The sequence below is a fragment of the Lynx canadensis genome, chromosome B4 (genome assembly GCF_007474595.2).
Source record: "Lynx canadensis isolate LIC74 chromosome B4, mLynCan4.pri.v2, whole genome shotgun sequence".
Classification (NCBI taxonomy): domain Eukaryota; kingdom Metazoa; phylum Chordata; class Mammalia; order Carnivora; family Felidae; genus Lynx; species Lynx canadensis.
Window position 1 is genome coordinate 133,881,887 of NC_044309.1, and position 16,838 is coordinate 133,898,724.

General features: G+C 50.6%; 1 protein-coding gene across 4 annotated transcripts in view; it reads left to right on the forward strand.

Moving 5' to 3' along the window:
* Positions 1-388: 388 nt before the first annotated feature.
* Positions 389-16,838, forward strand: part of ZC3H7B (zinc finger CCCH-type containing 7B) — a 60,796-nt gene continuing 44,346 nt past the window's right edge. Inside the window, exon 1 of one of the 4 annotated variants that reach the window (XM_030320761.1) lies at positions 389-627. Coding sequence is in view for 2 of the 4 variants with exons in the window: in XM_030320759.1 (XP_030176619.1) it covers positions 14,206-14,268 (63 nt within the window). In the remaining 2 variants the exon portion in view is untranslated. Of the gene's footprint in view, positions 628-10,368; positions 10,627-10,652; positions 10,744-12,597; positions 14,269-16,838 lie in introns of those variants that run through there. The other 3 variants (XM_030320762.1, XM_030320760.1, XM_030320759.1) reach the window with 3 other exon arrangements.

The following is a 16,838-nucleotide window of genomic DNA, read 5'->3' on the forward strand; positions in this document are numbered from 1 at the left end:
CACACATAAAACACCAGCCGATTGAGGGTCTGATTCCTCTCTGAGCCTCCGGTCGTCATCCGTGAAAAGGGCACAAGCAGCTAAGGTTTGGGGGAGCCTGCAGTGAAAGCACCTGGCAACCCGGGGGGCCTTTTACACCCAGGGGGAAGGGCCGTGGCGCGGAGTCTGACCAGCATCAGTCCAGAAATGCAGACTTGCCCAACGAAAAAGCCCTGAAAGGGCAGGCCACGTTTAAAGAAAATAAAGGTGGATTCCAGGCATGAGCTTACCACGGGGCAGGGGGACTTCCCCGCCCCCAGGTGCGCCGCCCGCGCCGCCCACCCCGGGCGCCAGGCGAGGGAAGCCGCGCTCTAGGACCCGAGGAGGAAGAGCTGCGGGGAGACGGTGCCTCCAGCGGGTGCTGCCGCGAGCGGCCGGCCGAAGGGGCTGGAAATGAAAGTAAAGCGCTCCGGAGCCACATGGACGGAGCTGCCGGGGCGGCGGCGCCGGGAGCAGGATGCGGCCGCCCGTAATTAAATAGCATTTACTCTTATTATTACTAATAATAATAACGTAATCATACCTCTAGTCATAGCATACCATTTATCGGGCTCGGCGCAGGCCCGCGGGGAGCGCAGCCCGGCCGAGGTGAGTGCTGCGCGGGGCCCGAGCCCGGAGGGGCAGAGGCCGGGGCCCGACCGCGTCCCGGCGGCCGGCGGCGGGAGGGCTCGGGGGCGCCCGGGGGCCGGGCCGGGCGGAGGCGCGGGGGATCCGGGCCAGGCCGGAGCCGCGCGGGGCCACCTGGAAAGTGCATTTTGCAGAAATAAAGCAAGAGCCGCCAAATCCTCATTTCCTCCTTTTTGGGGCTCCCCCTCCCCTTCCCCGTGCCTTGCCCCAAAGTTTCAAAGTTGTGCGGCCGGGGGCACCTGCCGCTGGGTGATTTGGCTGTCCCTGCAGCTCCCGGAGGGGGGGGTGCTTTGGAATTCTGTGTCGTGGGGGGCTCCCGCCCCGGCGTCCGGAGCTTTGGGGTGCGCGGATGCTTTGCCGGCCCCCGCGAAGGGGGCCGAGGAGGCTGGCAGGGGCGTCTCTGGCAGCGCGCCCCTTCCTTTTGTGTGCGCAGCGCCGAGAGTTGGAGGGACCGCAGCAAGGGCCGTGGACCGCGGCCGCCGACGGGTCGCCTCTGCCGGCTGCCGCGGCCACGCGAGCCCGGGGATCCGGGGCCTGCGGCCCGGCCCGGGGGGAGGGGGTGGCAGGAAAGGGGGGCGCGGTCTGGGTAGGGGGGAATTTCCGGTCGCAGGATTCGTCTCTGGGCTCGAAGGAGTGATCCGGCCCGGCCGCCGGGCGGGGAGTGCGCGGGGATTGCGGGGTGGGGGTGGGGGACGCAGCTCCAGCACCTGGGGGGCGCCCCGCGGGGATGGGCGCCCCGGAGCCGCGGACCCCGGTCTCGGACCCTCCTCCCACTCTCAGAGGGCCTCAGGGACCCCTTCGGGCCAGCTCCCTCCTACCCCCCCCCCCCTTCCCCTTAAAATCTGTCTGGCTCGGATGTTTATAAGATGTCTGGTTTGGGGGTCTTTCACACAGACAAAGCAGTTTTCCCAGGAAGAAAAAAAAAATCGTAGGAACGATTTACTCTGACCCCGATGGCTGGGGTGCCAACAGGGCATCAACGGGGAAGAGAAGGGGCTGGGGGCCAGAAAGGGGGGCTGGGGAGTCTGGGATAGAAAAGCATATTGGGCCTGGAGTGGGGGACTGGGGGCCCACAGCAGCTTTGTTAGGGATTTCATTTCTCTTAGGTTGCACACACAGACTTTGGTGCCTAGGTACCAGACTTTGAACCCCAACTTCTTACCATTTTCCTCAGCGTCTGCAATTCATCCAGCCCCATGAAAATAGCAGAATGCAGATCCTTGGCTTTTCATACAAACACGATAATTATAGTACATTTAGCAACTGTTTAACCCAAAATTCCGGCAGAATCTTTACGTCTACTACCAAGACTACTACAACCCCTCTCCCCACATACAACCAACCATACCCGCCAAGGTCTTCTTTCCCCATTTTGACATCCCATAGAAATTAGACTGCATACAAGGGATGCATGGCCAAAATGCTATTGGAACAGGTTTGAGGCATGGGGTACCTTAAGCTGGGAAGGAGAAACCTATGTTCAGGAGGGATGAGATCTGAGCATGGGAGAGAGATTTTTGTTGGTCCTTGAGCTGGGATGAGGTTTGTGTTCTGTGGATGCCGTGAATTACAGGCTGTTGGCTTTTTGTTTGCGATGGACAGTTAAGAATGTGGGTGTGGGTGGATTATTTGGGGCTAAGAAGCTCTGTGGGATGAGCTAGTCTCTAGGTATAAGAAAGTTAAGGCGTCAGTAGGTTTGGCTTGGAGAATCTGAAAATAAGAATCCCTTAAATAGCACTTTTTGGTTTATAACAAAAGGGCTTTCACATATGCTGGCTCATCTGTCCTCCATAGCAACCACATCAGGTGGGCATTTTTCAATCCTCATTTTCCAGGTGGGAAACCTGAGGCTTATAGAATCAAAGGTCTCTCTGTCACATAGCAGAGCTAGGATTCCCACTTAGTTGTCTGGCTCCAAATCTTCAGTCTTTCCAGGGTCCTGGGCCACCATAACAAGTTAGTTTTCAAATGTCTCCTGTGAGCATGGTGAGGTGCTAAAGGGCAGGCTTGGGGTTGAGTTTGTCACTGAGAGCCTGACCGGAACCCACGATAAGACCAGGAAATGCTCTAATACCAGAGTCAATGCAGTGGGAGTGAACAGGAGAGAGAGCTCTCAGGGTAACCTGGAAAAGTTAGGAGAGGCTTCCTCCAGGAAGTGGATCTTGAGCTTGAAAGAATGGGGAGGCTTGGCTGGGGGACAGAAGAGGAAGGAATTCCTGAGCTCACCATGGTTGCTTCTGTGCTGGGAGGTTGACGTACATTCTCTCTGATTCTTACAGTGGTACCATGAGGAGTGGGCATTATTCTTATTTTTTTTTAAGTTTATTTATTTATTTTGAGAGAGAGAGAGAGAGAAAGAGAGACAGAATCCCAAGCAGGCTCCACACTGTCAGCACAGAACCTGACGGGGGCTCAAACTCACAAACCATGAGATCATGACTCAAGCTGAAGAGGGGCGGGCATTGTTATCTCCATTTCACAGATGAAGAAACTGAAGAACACAGGATTAATGTGGCTGGCTCGATGTCACCCAGTTGGATTTGAACCCAGGCATTTGTGACTGTTGAGTGTGTTACGTTGGAATCGATGTCACAATTGGACCACCTCCATTTCGAATATGTAGAGACCAGGATAGTGTGACTGAGCAGATGCAGTGGGGATGGGGCCTTAAGCCCAAAGACCAGCAGGCTCTCCAAAAGGCCAGGGAGTTGTACTGAACTACCGTATGTCCCAGGGCCTGGTCCTGTGAAAGTATTTAGGAGATTTCTGGGGCGCTTGGGTAGCTCAGTCGGTTAAGCATCTGACTCTTGGTTTTGGCTCAGGTCATAGTCTTGCGGTTTGTGGGATCAAGCCCCGCATTGGGCTCCACACAGTCAGCATAGAGCCTGCTTGGATTCTTTCTTTCCCTCTCTTCCTCTTCCTGCTTGTACTGTCTCTCTCTCTCTCTCTCTCTCTAAATAAACCTAAAAAAGAAAGAAAGTACTTAGGAGATTTCTGGAAGCATGCCTCGAGAAGGCAGGATGAATGGTGGTGAAGGAGGTCTGGGCCCTGAGTGTGGAATCTTAGTCCATTTCCCTAATGCCTATGGGTGTCTGGCTTGACACCTTGAAGTAGCTTGTAGATTGGAAAGGACGAAGATATGGTTGATTAACCCGAGCTTCCCAAGAGCAGAACTGGGTCTGATTCACCCCCTGTGCCCCAGGCTCAAGTGGAGGTGCCAGGAGGACGCTTTCGGCCAGTGTGTTGTCATGTTGAATTATACCCCAAGTGTAGAGGAGGAAGGTTTATTTTGCCCCAGGGTGGAGGGTCTTTGTAGAAGAAGTGCCATTCGAACATTTGAGAGACGGGTTCAAGAAAGGCCAGAGAAGGCTTTCTGAGAAGAGGCACCGAGTCGGGCAAAGGCAGCGTAAACGACGGCGCAGGTCACCTGGTACAGCCACCATGTGGGTGGCAGGCATGAGATCAAGTTCAAGTCAGGCTCTACCGCTGTGGTCCCTTGGGCTCTCGGCCTAAATTTCCCTTTCTGAAAGCAAGCCTTGAGGTTTGATTGTGTGATGGTAAGCTGTGGGAGACGCCCAGTGCCTGGGGATCGGGGCAGGAGAGTCCGATGATGAGAGGAACTAGAAGCGGAGGGGTTTTTAAGTTTGTCATCATTTAGCCATTAACCAATCCAGCAATTACTGATAGTTAAGCCCTGTTGTGAGTGTTTTTTTCCTAGATGAGTTTACTTAATCTTTGTAAACAGCCCTGAAGGTAGGCACTGTGATTGTCCCCATTTTACAGATGAAGAAACTGTCAAGGGAGGTTAAGTGGCAGAACTGGAGAGCAGACCCGGACGACCAGGCAGCCTGGCTCTTGACTTGGCCCAGCGTGGGACGAGGGGTGGCTGGGAGAGGCGGGGCAGGGAGGGGAGAGCGACAGGGCCCCCCCCCCCCCCCCCGCAGTGGTAACTTCAGGTGGAAGAGGAGGAGGTGTCCTCTGAGGAGGTCCCACTGCAACCCGAAGCCGGAGCCTTGGCCCAGGCTGATGAAGTGACTGCTACGTGTCTGCTCCCAGGAGCCTCCACAGAAGCCAGCTCCTTTCATCACATTTAATGGCCCATAGAAAACGGGCTCGGTTTCCTCTTCTCTGTCATCACCAGCTCCGGGGCTCCTTCCCGTCTTATTTATTTCCCTAGGAAGTCTGTTCCCCTGCGAGTACCCTGATGGCTTCTGCAGGTGTACGAGCACTGTGTCTGCATCAGGCTGTGGGGACCACTGCTGCGTTCCAGAACCCAGCTGTAGCCGACTTCAGTTCGGCCGCACATCCCAAGCCCCGAATCCGAAGTTGACAACGCAGGCTTGATGGCAGCATCGGCAGTAGTGACACCAGCCACCGCGTATTTAAGGCTGCTGTGTGTGGCCTGGCGCTTTCTGGGCCTTCTCTTATTGACTCCGCTTCACAGCTCTTGGAGGCAGGAACACGTATTAGCAGCCCCATCTTGCAGATGAGGAGATTGATGTTCCAGGATCACATGGCTGTGGCAGAGCAGGGAGTCGGCGGGGAGGGGTCAGACAGAGCCAGGCATATGACACCCCTGAGCCCAAGGTCTTTGCTGCTATGCAGGAGAAGTACCTTCAAGTTATTTTATTAGTTAGTTAGTAGTCTGTACACCCAACGTGGGGCTTGAACCCATGATCTCAAGATCAAGGGTTGCATGCTCTGCTGACTGAGCCAGGCAGGCACCCCTCAAGTTATTTTAGTCTCCATGAAGGTCTTTTCTTATCCTTCTGGAAATCCCAATTATCTGTTGTTTGTATTGTGCTTTTGGCCATATTCTCATTAATCCTCTTGATGCCCCTTTACGGTAAGAAGTCCCTCTTTTGCAGAAGAAAATTGAGGGGTCCAGCCTCCAGCTCTTGCTACCCTGTCCCTGCTATGACTTTGGAAAGGGGACAGGGTGTCACATTCCCTTGGACCGAGAGCCACGTCTTCCTAAGTGCTGGGGCCGGCCAGGGAGCATCCACTGAGCACTTCCTGGGAAGGCTGCAGGGGGAAGTGGAGGCTGTGACCCTTCTGGGGTTAACAGAGGTCCATCTGTGCTCTTGTTCTCTGGTGCATTCCATGCCATGCCCTGTCCCCCTGCAGCCAGAAGAACTTAGGGCAGGGAGTCCAAAGTCCTGAGTTTCACTCCCAGCTGCAGCACATACTAGCTGCATGTTCAGGGGCACAATCATATTATCACTCTTGGCCTCAGTTTCTTGTTCTGTGAAATGGCCTCACTGATTCAGTCCTACCTTCCTTGAGTTTGCTGTGAGGCTCAAATGAAGAGGATTTGAAAACTAGAAAGGCCACTGGTGTGACAGCGTGGTTGTGGTGGCCATAACCTCCAGAATGTTCCTGAATCTTCTCCACTGCCTACCTTGATCCGGGCCTGGACCACTGCCGTAGCCTGCTAACTGACCTTCCAGCCTCACCTCTTGTCATCTGTCTTCAATGCAGCAGCCTCAGTAAGGGCTCTTCTCAAGATTTAAGTGGGACCTTGTCACTCCTCTGCTGAAAACCTCCCAGTAGCTTCCTGACTCAGAACACAGTGCTGGCTCCCCAGTGTGGCTTGCATGCAGCCTTCTAACCAGCCTTACTCTGCCCCTCGAAACTTGCTTCCTGCTTGGCTTGCCCTCACTCCAGCGCTGCAGTCACACTGGCCTTCTGTCTTTTCCTTGAACATTCTGAACTTGTTCCCACCTCAGGGCCATTGCCGTTGCCGTACCTTCAGCCGGTGCACGCTTACCTACCTTCTGTGTTCCCATGGTGGGCTCCATCTTATTTCTCTTAAATGCCACCTCCCTGAAGGGCCATCCCTAAACTCCCAGCACCGCTACCCCCTGCCCCCCATCACTCCCTGCCACATTTCCTATTTCAGCGTGTTTGCCACTCTCTGTAGCTTTACTTGTCTTTTGCATTTAACATTGCCCTGTTTATTTGTCTTCCCACACCTGGACCACATGTTCCACGAGGTCGGGGACATTATTAACCCTGTTCCCCCAGCATCTGGCATATAAAGGTGTTCTTTGGTTATTTGTTGGATAAATGAATAATAGTAGCAGGGTGGTCCAGATCAGCCCTTGCCAAAAAAGAGTGGCCTAGATAGATAAACTGCAAAGGAATTGGTGTTGACTGATCAAAAAGCGCTTACAGGGTAATTTTGCAAGTTGCCAGCGCTCTCTGACAGTACAGGTTCAGCAGAAACACAAATTTCTGATCTCCTCTTGGATGTGGGGGTTAGGGGCCCACGATATAAACCTGCAAAGCAGCCTTGCAAGTTGGGTATCATGAGTTCCCTCTTCCAAATGACAAAACAGAGGTTCAGAGAGGTGCCCTGAAAGCCAGCTTGGGGCTGTGGCGGACTCCCGGGCTCAGAGTCCTTTGCACTGCCCCAGCCTGCCTCTCTGTCTTCAGACAGTGAAGCGGGCTGAGCAATCCATGGAACACTCTTGGTGCCCAAGTGGTATGACCACAAGGATTCCTGAGCTTCTGTGCACAGGGCCAGTGACTTCTCAATTGCTCAAAAGAAAAAGCACTCCACAATAGTAAGTGATCACTCTGAGCTATGGGACACTGGATGATTTCTCCCCGCCCTACCCCCCGTGTGTTATATTTGCCCATAATTCCCAAGCCTTTTGCAATAAGCTTCTGTTCCTTTCCTTTCCTTTCCTTTCCTTTCCTTTCCTTTCCTTTCCTTTTCTTTATTTTCTTCCTTCCTTCCACTCTCCCCAGAGCCTGACCATGCTGGTGCCAGCAGTGTGAGAAATATAGAAATGCATCTCTCTTGTTTTTTAAAATTTTTTAAGGTTTATTTATTATTTATTTATTTATTTATTTATTTATTTATTTTTGAGAGAGAGAGAGACAGAGCACAGTGGGGAGGGGCAGAGAGAGGGGGAGACACAGAATCCGAAGCAAGCTCCAGGCTCCAAGCTGTCAGTGCAGGGCCTGATGCAGGGCTCGAACTCGCCACCCAGGTGCCCCAAGCTTCTGTTACCTTTCTTTGAAAGAAAAGTTAGTTTAAACATCTCATCTCCCTTGATAGCTGGGAAGTTGTGAAGAAGCTGGAGCCTGGACCCCTGGAGACACAGATGTGGGATTGAACCCTTCCTGTGCAGTTTGGCCCCCAAGTAGCTGGGAGGGTAAGGCAAGAGCATAAAAGCCCTTTGTAACTGCTGACTCTTGGTTTGACTTATGGTGGTGCCGTGGGGGAGGCCTGAGGGAGGTTTCCTGAACTTTGGTTTCTGTTCAAGGTAGTTAAAAGAAAACAAATTGCAAGTTGCTGAGGCCTGTGGGTGGTCCTTTTCTCTCCGTCATTCCTTGACAGGTGGTTTCTGGTGGAGCCTGAGGTGGTACCTACGCTGCTTCTGGCTTTCTTCCTCAGCTGCTGGGTGGCCTTGGGCAAGTCGTGGACTCTCCAACCCTCACTTCTTTTTAAAAGATTATTTCTTTCTTTTCTTTTCTTTCCTTTTTTTCTCCACCCCCCCACCCCCATCCCCACCCCCCCGTCCCTTAAGTAGACTTCATGTCCAGTGTGGAGCCCAACCCGGAGCTTGAACTCACAACCCTGAGATCAAGACCTGGGTTGAGATCAAGAGTTGGATGCTTAACTTACTGAGCCACCCAGGTGCCCCAAGACTCTATTTTATTTTTTTCAAGCCTAGCTTTTCTGTGGAGAGTGGACATGGTGGCACCTACCTTTGAGATTATTGTAGGGATAAACATGATTCCTTAGGACAGGGCTTCTAAATCATCTCTGTCCTGCAGACCCATTGGGCAGCCTGGGGAAGCCCATGAACACCTTCTCAGAATACCGTTTTTAAGCGCATAAAGTAAAATATGCAGGATTGCAAAGGAAACCCAATTCTCTTGAACCGTAGCTGGGCTTTTTATCAGTGCACTGAGAACCAGATCTGGCAGTGAGTCTAACATAAGCGCCATAATTCTGAAGTTGTGATGAGTGTGAACAATATTTTGTTGTGCCTGCAGTAGCTGAAATGTGAAAGAGCTGTGATTCCTAGCACGACACTATTGCAGCGTGTTGCCTGCCTTTGTAATTGAAGGGGATGCTAAATACCAGGTAGGGGGTAGTGAAAAAAACTTCTAAATGTTTTCCCATCCAAGTTCATGGACTCCTGAGTTCTCTCTGGGGGCCGCAGGCCTAAAACCCTTGGCATAAAAGGTGGATGACACCCAGCACATAACCTCCAGAAATGAGCCAAGACCCCTGCTCGGCCTCTTTGGAGCAGAGGGGCCTCAGGTGGACAGACAGGGTGCACGGGGACCGTGGGGAAGAGATTCGTGCAGACCCGGAATTCTGACTGGTGAGGTCGAGGATGGCGAAATTGAACCTTTGCTGGTCTCTGAGTAAGCTGTCGAGGGCCTGGTGAGTCAGGAGAAGTGCCAGGCATCTTTGGAGATGACGTAACCTCAGGTAGTGTTCATGCAGTATACGAGGCCAATCTGTGATACGCGGCCAATCTGGCACCGACCGCTCGCCTTTCATGAAACCTGGAGTAGGTGAGGGCCAGGCTGGCAGAGTGTGAGATGAAGCTGGAGGCAGGCTGCAGGGATGGGAGAGGAGCACCTTTGAGTCGGGAGGTCAGAGTGTGTGGGCTCCAGAGCCCAACTGCCGGGGTTCAAGTCGCCGCTCTGTCCCTTATAGCCTGGGTAACTCTTGCAGGTTAGTTCACCTCCTTGTGCCTCGGTTTCCTCATCTGTAAAATGGGGATGATGATAGTATTTTCTTATGGCATGTTGTGAGAATTATGTGTTCTATTGAAAGCTCTTTGAGCAATATCTGGTAGGCGAGAGCGCTTAATAAAGGACTGAAATCAACACCTTTGCTGTTATTCGAGGGTCTGTGAGATTCCGCTCACATAGTTGGAAAATAGGTTGGAGAGCGCGGCTTCTCTGTGCTGCCCAGAGATGAATCAGATGCAGCGTCTGCCTTCAGGAAGCTCAGGGTTTAGGGAGAGGGGGACATAAGCACACCCTGTCCTTTAGCTAGGGTAAGTGCAATGGTTGTGCCGAGCTGGGGTGCTGTGTTAGCTGGGGGTTGGGGAAAGGGTCTTCCCGGTAGAGGAGCCACCTCAGCTGAGCTTTAAAGAGGCGCCGGGCACTAGCCAGGGTGGGAAGGAAGCAGTGGGTGTGAAGGCTGTTCCACACAGAGTGGGCAGCTTGGGTTTGACATTGTCAGAGTGTGACATTCCAGGCCAGTCATGGGGCCGGAGGGGAGGTGAGGTACTTCCTATGGTGTGGTGTGCCTGGGGGGAGCCGCTTGGCCTTCATCCTCCTGGTAGTGGGTGTCGTGAAGGTTTTGTTTGTTTTTCGATTTTTTATTCACAGGAAGTAGCAAAAACAGTACAAAGAATTCCCTTCACCCAGCCTCCCCTGCTGATGGTATATGGTGGTTGTACATTATCAGAATCAGAAAATCGGCATTGTTTCACTGTGAGACTACCGATCTTATTCACCTTCCATCTTTAAAAAAAGTGTTTTTTTTTTAACGTTTATTTATTTTGAGAGAGAGAGAGAGAACCAGCAGGGGAGGGGCAGAGAGAGAGAGGGGACAGAGGATCCGCACTGACAGCGGAGAGCCTGATGCAGGGCTGGAACTCACAAACTGTGAGATCATGACCTGAGCTGAAGTCGGATGCTTAACCACAAAGCCACCCGGGTGCCCCACCTTTCATCTTTAAAAAAAAAACAAAAAAACAAAAAAACTGCATTCATCTGTGTGTGCGCCTATGTGCACCTGTTAAGGGTTTTGAGCAGGGGAGTGACGTTGACATGTGTGTTAGGCAAATCTCCTCAACCACCAAATGGTAGATTGGAGGGGGCTCGTTGGAGGCTGTTGGCAGGAGATGCTGAGGGCCTGAGACCCGTGGTCATGGAGATGGCAGGAGGAGCTGCAGGGTGGAGGATGTTTCAGAGGTAACGGTGGAAGGAACTGGGGACTGAGAACAGGATGGCAGTTGGAGCTATGAATGGAGTTTGGGGAAAATGGAGGAGGAGCGGGAGCAGGGGAGATGCTGCGAAGTTTGGATTGTGGTAAGTTGGAGGAGCACCCAACTGGGATGGGCACCAGGGAGGACTTTGTGGACACATGGGCATCCGAGCTGGGTCTTAACGGATGAACAGGAGTTGGCTAGGTGTGTGTGTAGGGAGAGGGCATTCCAGGTAGAGCGCCTAGGATTAAGAAAGGCATGGAGGTCATAAGCGGCCTGGGTGTTGGACATCTAGGTGGCACTGCCCAGGGGTTAAGAGACATGAATCTGAAATATTGGGGAGGGGGTGAGCCTGGCAGGAGGAATAGATTTGTGAGTCATCGACATGACTCACGAGATCATGACATGCAAGAGCTCCTCTGGGGAGAGCATGTAGAGGGAGGAGGACAGAAGCGCTGTCCCTTAAATGGAAGCTCAGGTGCGTTGGTCTTGAGACCTGGGCAGAGGAAGAGAAGCCCCTGACAGAGCAGGAATGGTCAGAGAGGAGTGAGGAGGACGTGGCAGACGCAGCCGAGAATATACTGAAAAAGGCAAGTGAAGAACTGTCCCTCTATGGGACTCAGCAACTAGAAGGTTCCTGGAATGGGGAGGACCCGTGGCAAGCACCTTCGGTGGAGTGGGACCAGGGCTACTGAGATGTGGGGGGTGCAGGGGGAGGTAAGGCTCTAGAGACAGTGTGGACAAGAAATGTTGCCAAGGAGGGGCATCTGGGTGGTTCAGTCGGTTAAGCGGCCGACTTTGGCTCAGGTCATGACCCCGTGGTTCATGAGTTCAAGCCCCACTTCGGGCTCTGTGCTGACAGTTCAGAGCCTGGAGCCTGCTTTGGATTCTGGGTCTCCCTCTCTCTCTGCCCCTCCCCTGCTCATGCTCACTCTCTCTCTCTCAAAAATAAATAATAAAAACATTTTAAAAAATTAAAAAAGAAAAGAAAAGAAAAGAAAAAGAAATGTGACCAAGGAAAGGAGGAGAGGTTGTGCATGATCCAGAAGGGGAGGGAGTTACTTGGAGGTGGGAGACACACAAGCATGCTGACAGGCTGCGGGGTCCTGGGACTGGGTCCTGTTGCCTCATGGGCAACAGAGATGGTGATATGTGTGGGCCCAGGCTGCCCGAATTTGAATCCCAGCTCTATCGTGTACCAGCTGTGTGACCTTGGGCAACTCACTTCACTTCTTTGTGCCTCTCTTTTTCCCTCTGCAAAGTGAGACTAATAGTCTATCTCACAGGGGGTGCTAGAAGATATTATGTATAAAGAGATCATGACGTGCCTAGAAAAAAAGAGAGGGAGATCACGACAGCCTCTGGCATGAGGTAACCACTCAGAAAATGTTATTATTGCTTATTTCAAGTATTTCTGTTTTTGTCATTTATTTAACACTCATTGGTTCTTTTTTAAAAAATTTTTAAAATATCCATTTATTTTTGAGGAAGAGACAGAGTGTAAGCGGGGAGAGGGGCAGAGAGAGAGAGAGAGGGAGAGAGAGAGAGGGAGAGAGAGAGAGAGAGAGAAGGAGACACAGAATCTGAAGCAGGCTTCAGGCTCTGAGCTGTCAGCACAGAGCCTGACAAAGAGCTGGAACCCATGAACCAAGAAACCATGACCTGAGCCGAAGTCAGATGCTTAACCGACTGGGCCACCCAGGCGCTCCAACACTCATTCATTCTTATCTATATAATGCCTGGGTTAGATGAGTTAATATTCATTCATCCATTTCTTTTACCACCGTTTATGGAGCACTTGCTCTGCACCAAGCACAGGGCCAGGCACCGAGATTTCAAGAGGCTGGTACAGTCCCTGCCTGGTCTGATGAAGATCTGAATTTCTGAGTCTTTCATCTTCAAACTCTTCTCCAAAGTGGGGGGGGGGGAGGGGGGAGAAACACAAAAAGCAAACAAACAAAAAACCCCTTCATGGTTCTCAGGTCAATGGTTTGGTCTTTTTCTTGGGAAGAACAGCCCATGGACATTCGGGCAGACCTGCAACACTGGGTTTAAAACCAGGCTGCTCGTTCCCACTTGGGCTCTGCCCTACTGGGTTGATCTCAAGTCAGTCATGTCATTTTGCGTTTTAGATTCAAGGTGAATACTTTGTGGGAAAAAAAGAATCTAAATCATTCTAAGGTGTACAAAGCAGAGTGTTCTGTGTCCTGTTGTTGCCCCTTGGCAGGTCCCAGTCCCCGGAGAGAACCAGTTAAATTGGAGAATATCTTGCAAACTTCTTGATGTAAACGCACATTGCACACAGATGTGATCATACGACACACAGTGTTCTGGAATCTGCTGCTTTTTTTCTTTCTCAATGTTGTATGGCGGCATCTCCATGACGATGCACGTAGATTCAATAGCTGCACTGTAAGGGGTATTGTGTAATTTAACGGATTAAGCTAATTCTCTACTGGTGGACATTGAAGTTCCTTCTAGCTTTTCACTCTTTAAAAAAAGACATCCTGTGCAAATATAATTGAGTGCTTGTACAAGGATTTGGGTAGATTAAGTTCGTGGAAGTGAAGTTTCTGGGTCGAAAGGGTGCTTTATCATTTAGAAGGAGTTTGGCTGCAAGTAACAATTCCTACCTCAAAACCGGAGTTCATTATAATCTCACGTGATTAATGAGGCGGAGCAGTTCCAGGATCAGCTAATTTATTGGGCCAGACACGTCATTCAACACCTTTGCTCTGTCTTTGCGCTCTGCCATCCCCAGCGTGTGCATCTTCTCGATACTCCCCGTCCTACAGCAGCAAGTAACAGATCATTGCTTCTGCCCTGTACTAAGTGTGAAGAAAACCGTTCCTTGGCTGACTTCCCCTCCTTTCTCATTGGCCAGGACGATGTCACATGCCCTTACCTAAGCCAATCACTGGCAACCAAAGGGACTGTTGTGATTGGCTTAATCCAGTGCAGGTTCACCTGAGTGACTGGGAAAGGAACAGCCTTGGGGCTGTGCAGGGAGGTAGAGGGGCAAACCGGCTGGCTTCCTGGTTTTGGTAGATGTTGCTACGCCACTTCGCAGCGATGCTGCCGTTTCGCCCTCTCAGTGTACTTGCAGTGTTGGAAAGTGCCCATTCCTGCACCTGCATCAACTAGGCTCTCTTCTTACCGTGGTCTCAGAGGTGAAAAGTTGCTGCTTATTGTGTGGTTCTTTTATCAGTGAGTTTGAGTGTCTCTTCTTCATGATTCATGTTTCCTGTGGGTTTCCTGTTTATGTTCTCTGCCCCTCTTTTTAAGTAATCATAATGATTATAAAATAGTAATGGTTGACATTAAATGCTTATCCTGCCCCTGGCATCTCATTGAACCTTGGCAACAACCCTATAAAGAAGGTATTAGTAAAAAAAAAAAAAAAAAGAAGAAGAAGAAGAAGAAGAAGGTATTAGTATCCCTGTTCTAGAGATGCGGGGGCGTGAAACACAAAGAACTCAAGCAGCTTGTATACAGTTAATACGGAACAGGTCTCGAATTTGAACCCACCTGTGAACCTGGGTATGTGGTCACAGACTATGCTGACATGTTGGAATTGTTTCCTGTTGGTTCCTTAATTCATGGCTATTTCTGCGAAGAGCCGTTTGAGGTAGGTCCCACTTGAAATTCCCAAATTATAAGAACATGGACCTAGAGTAGGGGGGAGGGGACTTCCCCACTTGGCAGTGGGGTCCTGGGGAGGCTTGGGCCTGTTTTCTCCTTTGACATTTTTTATCCCTTGCACTTTTTTTTCTTTAAAAAGATACAAGATTTGGGGTGCCTGGGTGGCTTAGTCAGTTGAGCATCCGACTTCGGTTCAGGTCATGATCTCACAGTTTGTGAGTTTGAGCCTTGCATGGGGCTCTGTGCTGACAGCTGGGAGCTCAGAGCTTGGAGCCTGCTTCAGATTCTGTCTCCCTCTCTCTCCACCACTCCCCCACTTGCTCTCTGTCTCTGTCTCTCAAAAACAAATAAACATTAAAAAAAAAAAAGACAAGATTTGGGGAGCTGGGCAGCTCAGTCAGTTAAGCATCCTACTCTTGGTTTCAGCTCAGGGCATGATCTCACAGTTTGTGGGTTTGAGCCCCATGTCGGGCTCTGTGCTGACAGCATGGGGACTGCCTGGGATTCTCTCTCTGCCCCTCCCCTGCTCGCTCTATCTCCTTTTCTCAAAATAAATACTACAAAAAAATAAAATAAACTTGTTTAAAAAAAAAAAAGACAAGATTTGGGGAGCCTGGGAGGTTCAGTTGGTTGAGTGTCTGAGTCTTGATTTTGGCTCAGGTCACGAGCCCCACGTTGGAATCTGCACCGAGAATGGAGCCTACTTGAGATTCTCTCTCCCTCCCTCCCTCTCTCTCTCTCCCTCTGCCCCTCTCCCCTAGACACACACAGTCTCTCTCTCTCAAAAAAAAAAAAAAAAAAAAAAAAAAAAAAAGACAAGATCCATTTGGCCCACATGCTCCTTGTTCTTCTAGCAAGTGCCCTGAGCATGTCTCACCCCTACCCTCACCAACCATACCCTACCCCTACCCTCATCATCAAGGAACTCACCTCCCTCTTCAGCTGAGAACAAATGGTCTTTGAACCACTGTCTCAGTGTGCTGGGGATGCTATAACAAAATACCATAGACTGAGTGGCCTAAACCACAGAAATCTATTTTCTCACAGTTCAGGAAACTAGAAGGCCCAGGTCAAGGTGCTGGTGGATTCAGTTTCTGATGAGAACCCTCTTCCTGGCTTGCATATGTCTGCCTACTCATTGTGGCCTTATCTGGCCTTTCCTCTGGGTGTGGACAGGGAGAGAGAGGGAGTGCTCTCTGGTGTCTCCTCTAATAAAAACACTAACCCTGTCAGACCAGGGCCCCCACCTTATGACCTCTGTAGAGGCCCTATTTCCAAACAGTCATATTGGGGATTAGGGCTTCAACATGTAATTTTGGGGGGACACAAGCATTCAGTATATAAATTCTGCCCCTTACCCTCCTCCCAATTCATGTTCTTATCATGTGCAAAATGCATTCATTCTGTCCCAACAGCCCCCAAAGTCTTAACTCATTCCGCCATCCACTCTAAGTCCCGAGTCTCATCTAAATATCTAAATCAGGTCTGAGTGAGACTGGAGGTAGATTCATCCAGAGTAAATTCCTCTCTGGCTGTGATCCTGTGAAACCAGACAGGTTATGTGCTCCCAAAACACAATGGTGGGACCGGCGTAGGATAGACATTCCCGTTCCAAACGGAATCAGTCGCAAAGAAGAAAGAGGTGAGGTGCTCCAAGCAAGTCTAAAACCTGGTGGGGGCAAATTCCATTTGCTTTGAAGGCTTGAGAATCCTCTTTGGCTTGCTGTTCCTTCTTGCTGGCTCGCTGGGGCACAGCACCGGCCCCCCAACGGCTCTTGCAGTGGGTCACCCCCTGCAGCTCTAAAAAACAAATTGGTGGCCCCACCCAGGCAGCTCTGATGATCTGTGGATCAGGGTCAGACTTCCTTTTTTTTTTGAAGGATAGAGCGTGTTTGCATCCAGATAGCTCTATGGTCCGGTCCTGTAGAATTCAAGAAGTCCAGCAGCCTTCCTGCATTCTGCTGTCCACTTTTCTCTGACCCCTTTGGTTCTAACGGGCAGAGTTTCTGTTGGTATAACCCCATCTCTATTTCTGACTTCTGCCGCTAGCTGATTAAGTCTGTGGTTCACACCCACACTCACCTCATCAAATGGCTGTTCAGCCGCATCCTTACTGTTCTCTTCAGAACACGTGTTCCTTTTTTTTTTTTTTTTTTTTTTTTTTTTTTTTTTTTGCAATATGAATAGGCTGAGAATTTTCCAGCTCTTTGAATTCTGGTTCCTTTTGTTTAACAATTCTTCAATTCATCTCTCATCTCTCAAATTTTACTATAAGCAGTAGGGAGGACGCATGCCACACCTTCCATACTTTGCATAGAAATCTCTTCTGCTAAATATCCATTTTCATTGCTTGCAGGTTCTACCTCTCAGAAGAAACTGGAACACAATTTATTTATCAATCTGTCTGTCTGTCTGTCTATCTATCTATCTAAGTTTATTTATTTATAATCTCTGCACCCAACATGGGGCTCAAACTCACAACCCTGAGATCAAGGATCGTGTGCTCATCCTCCTGAGCCAGCCAGGCTCTCCACTGGAACACAATTTAGCCAAGTT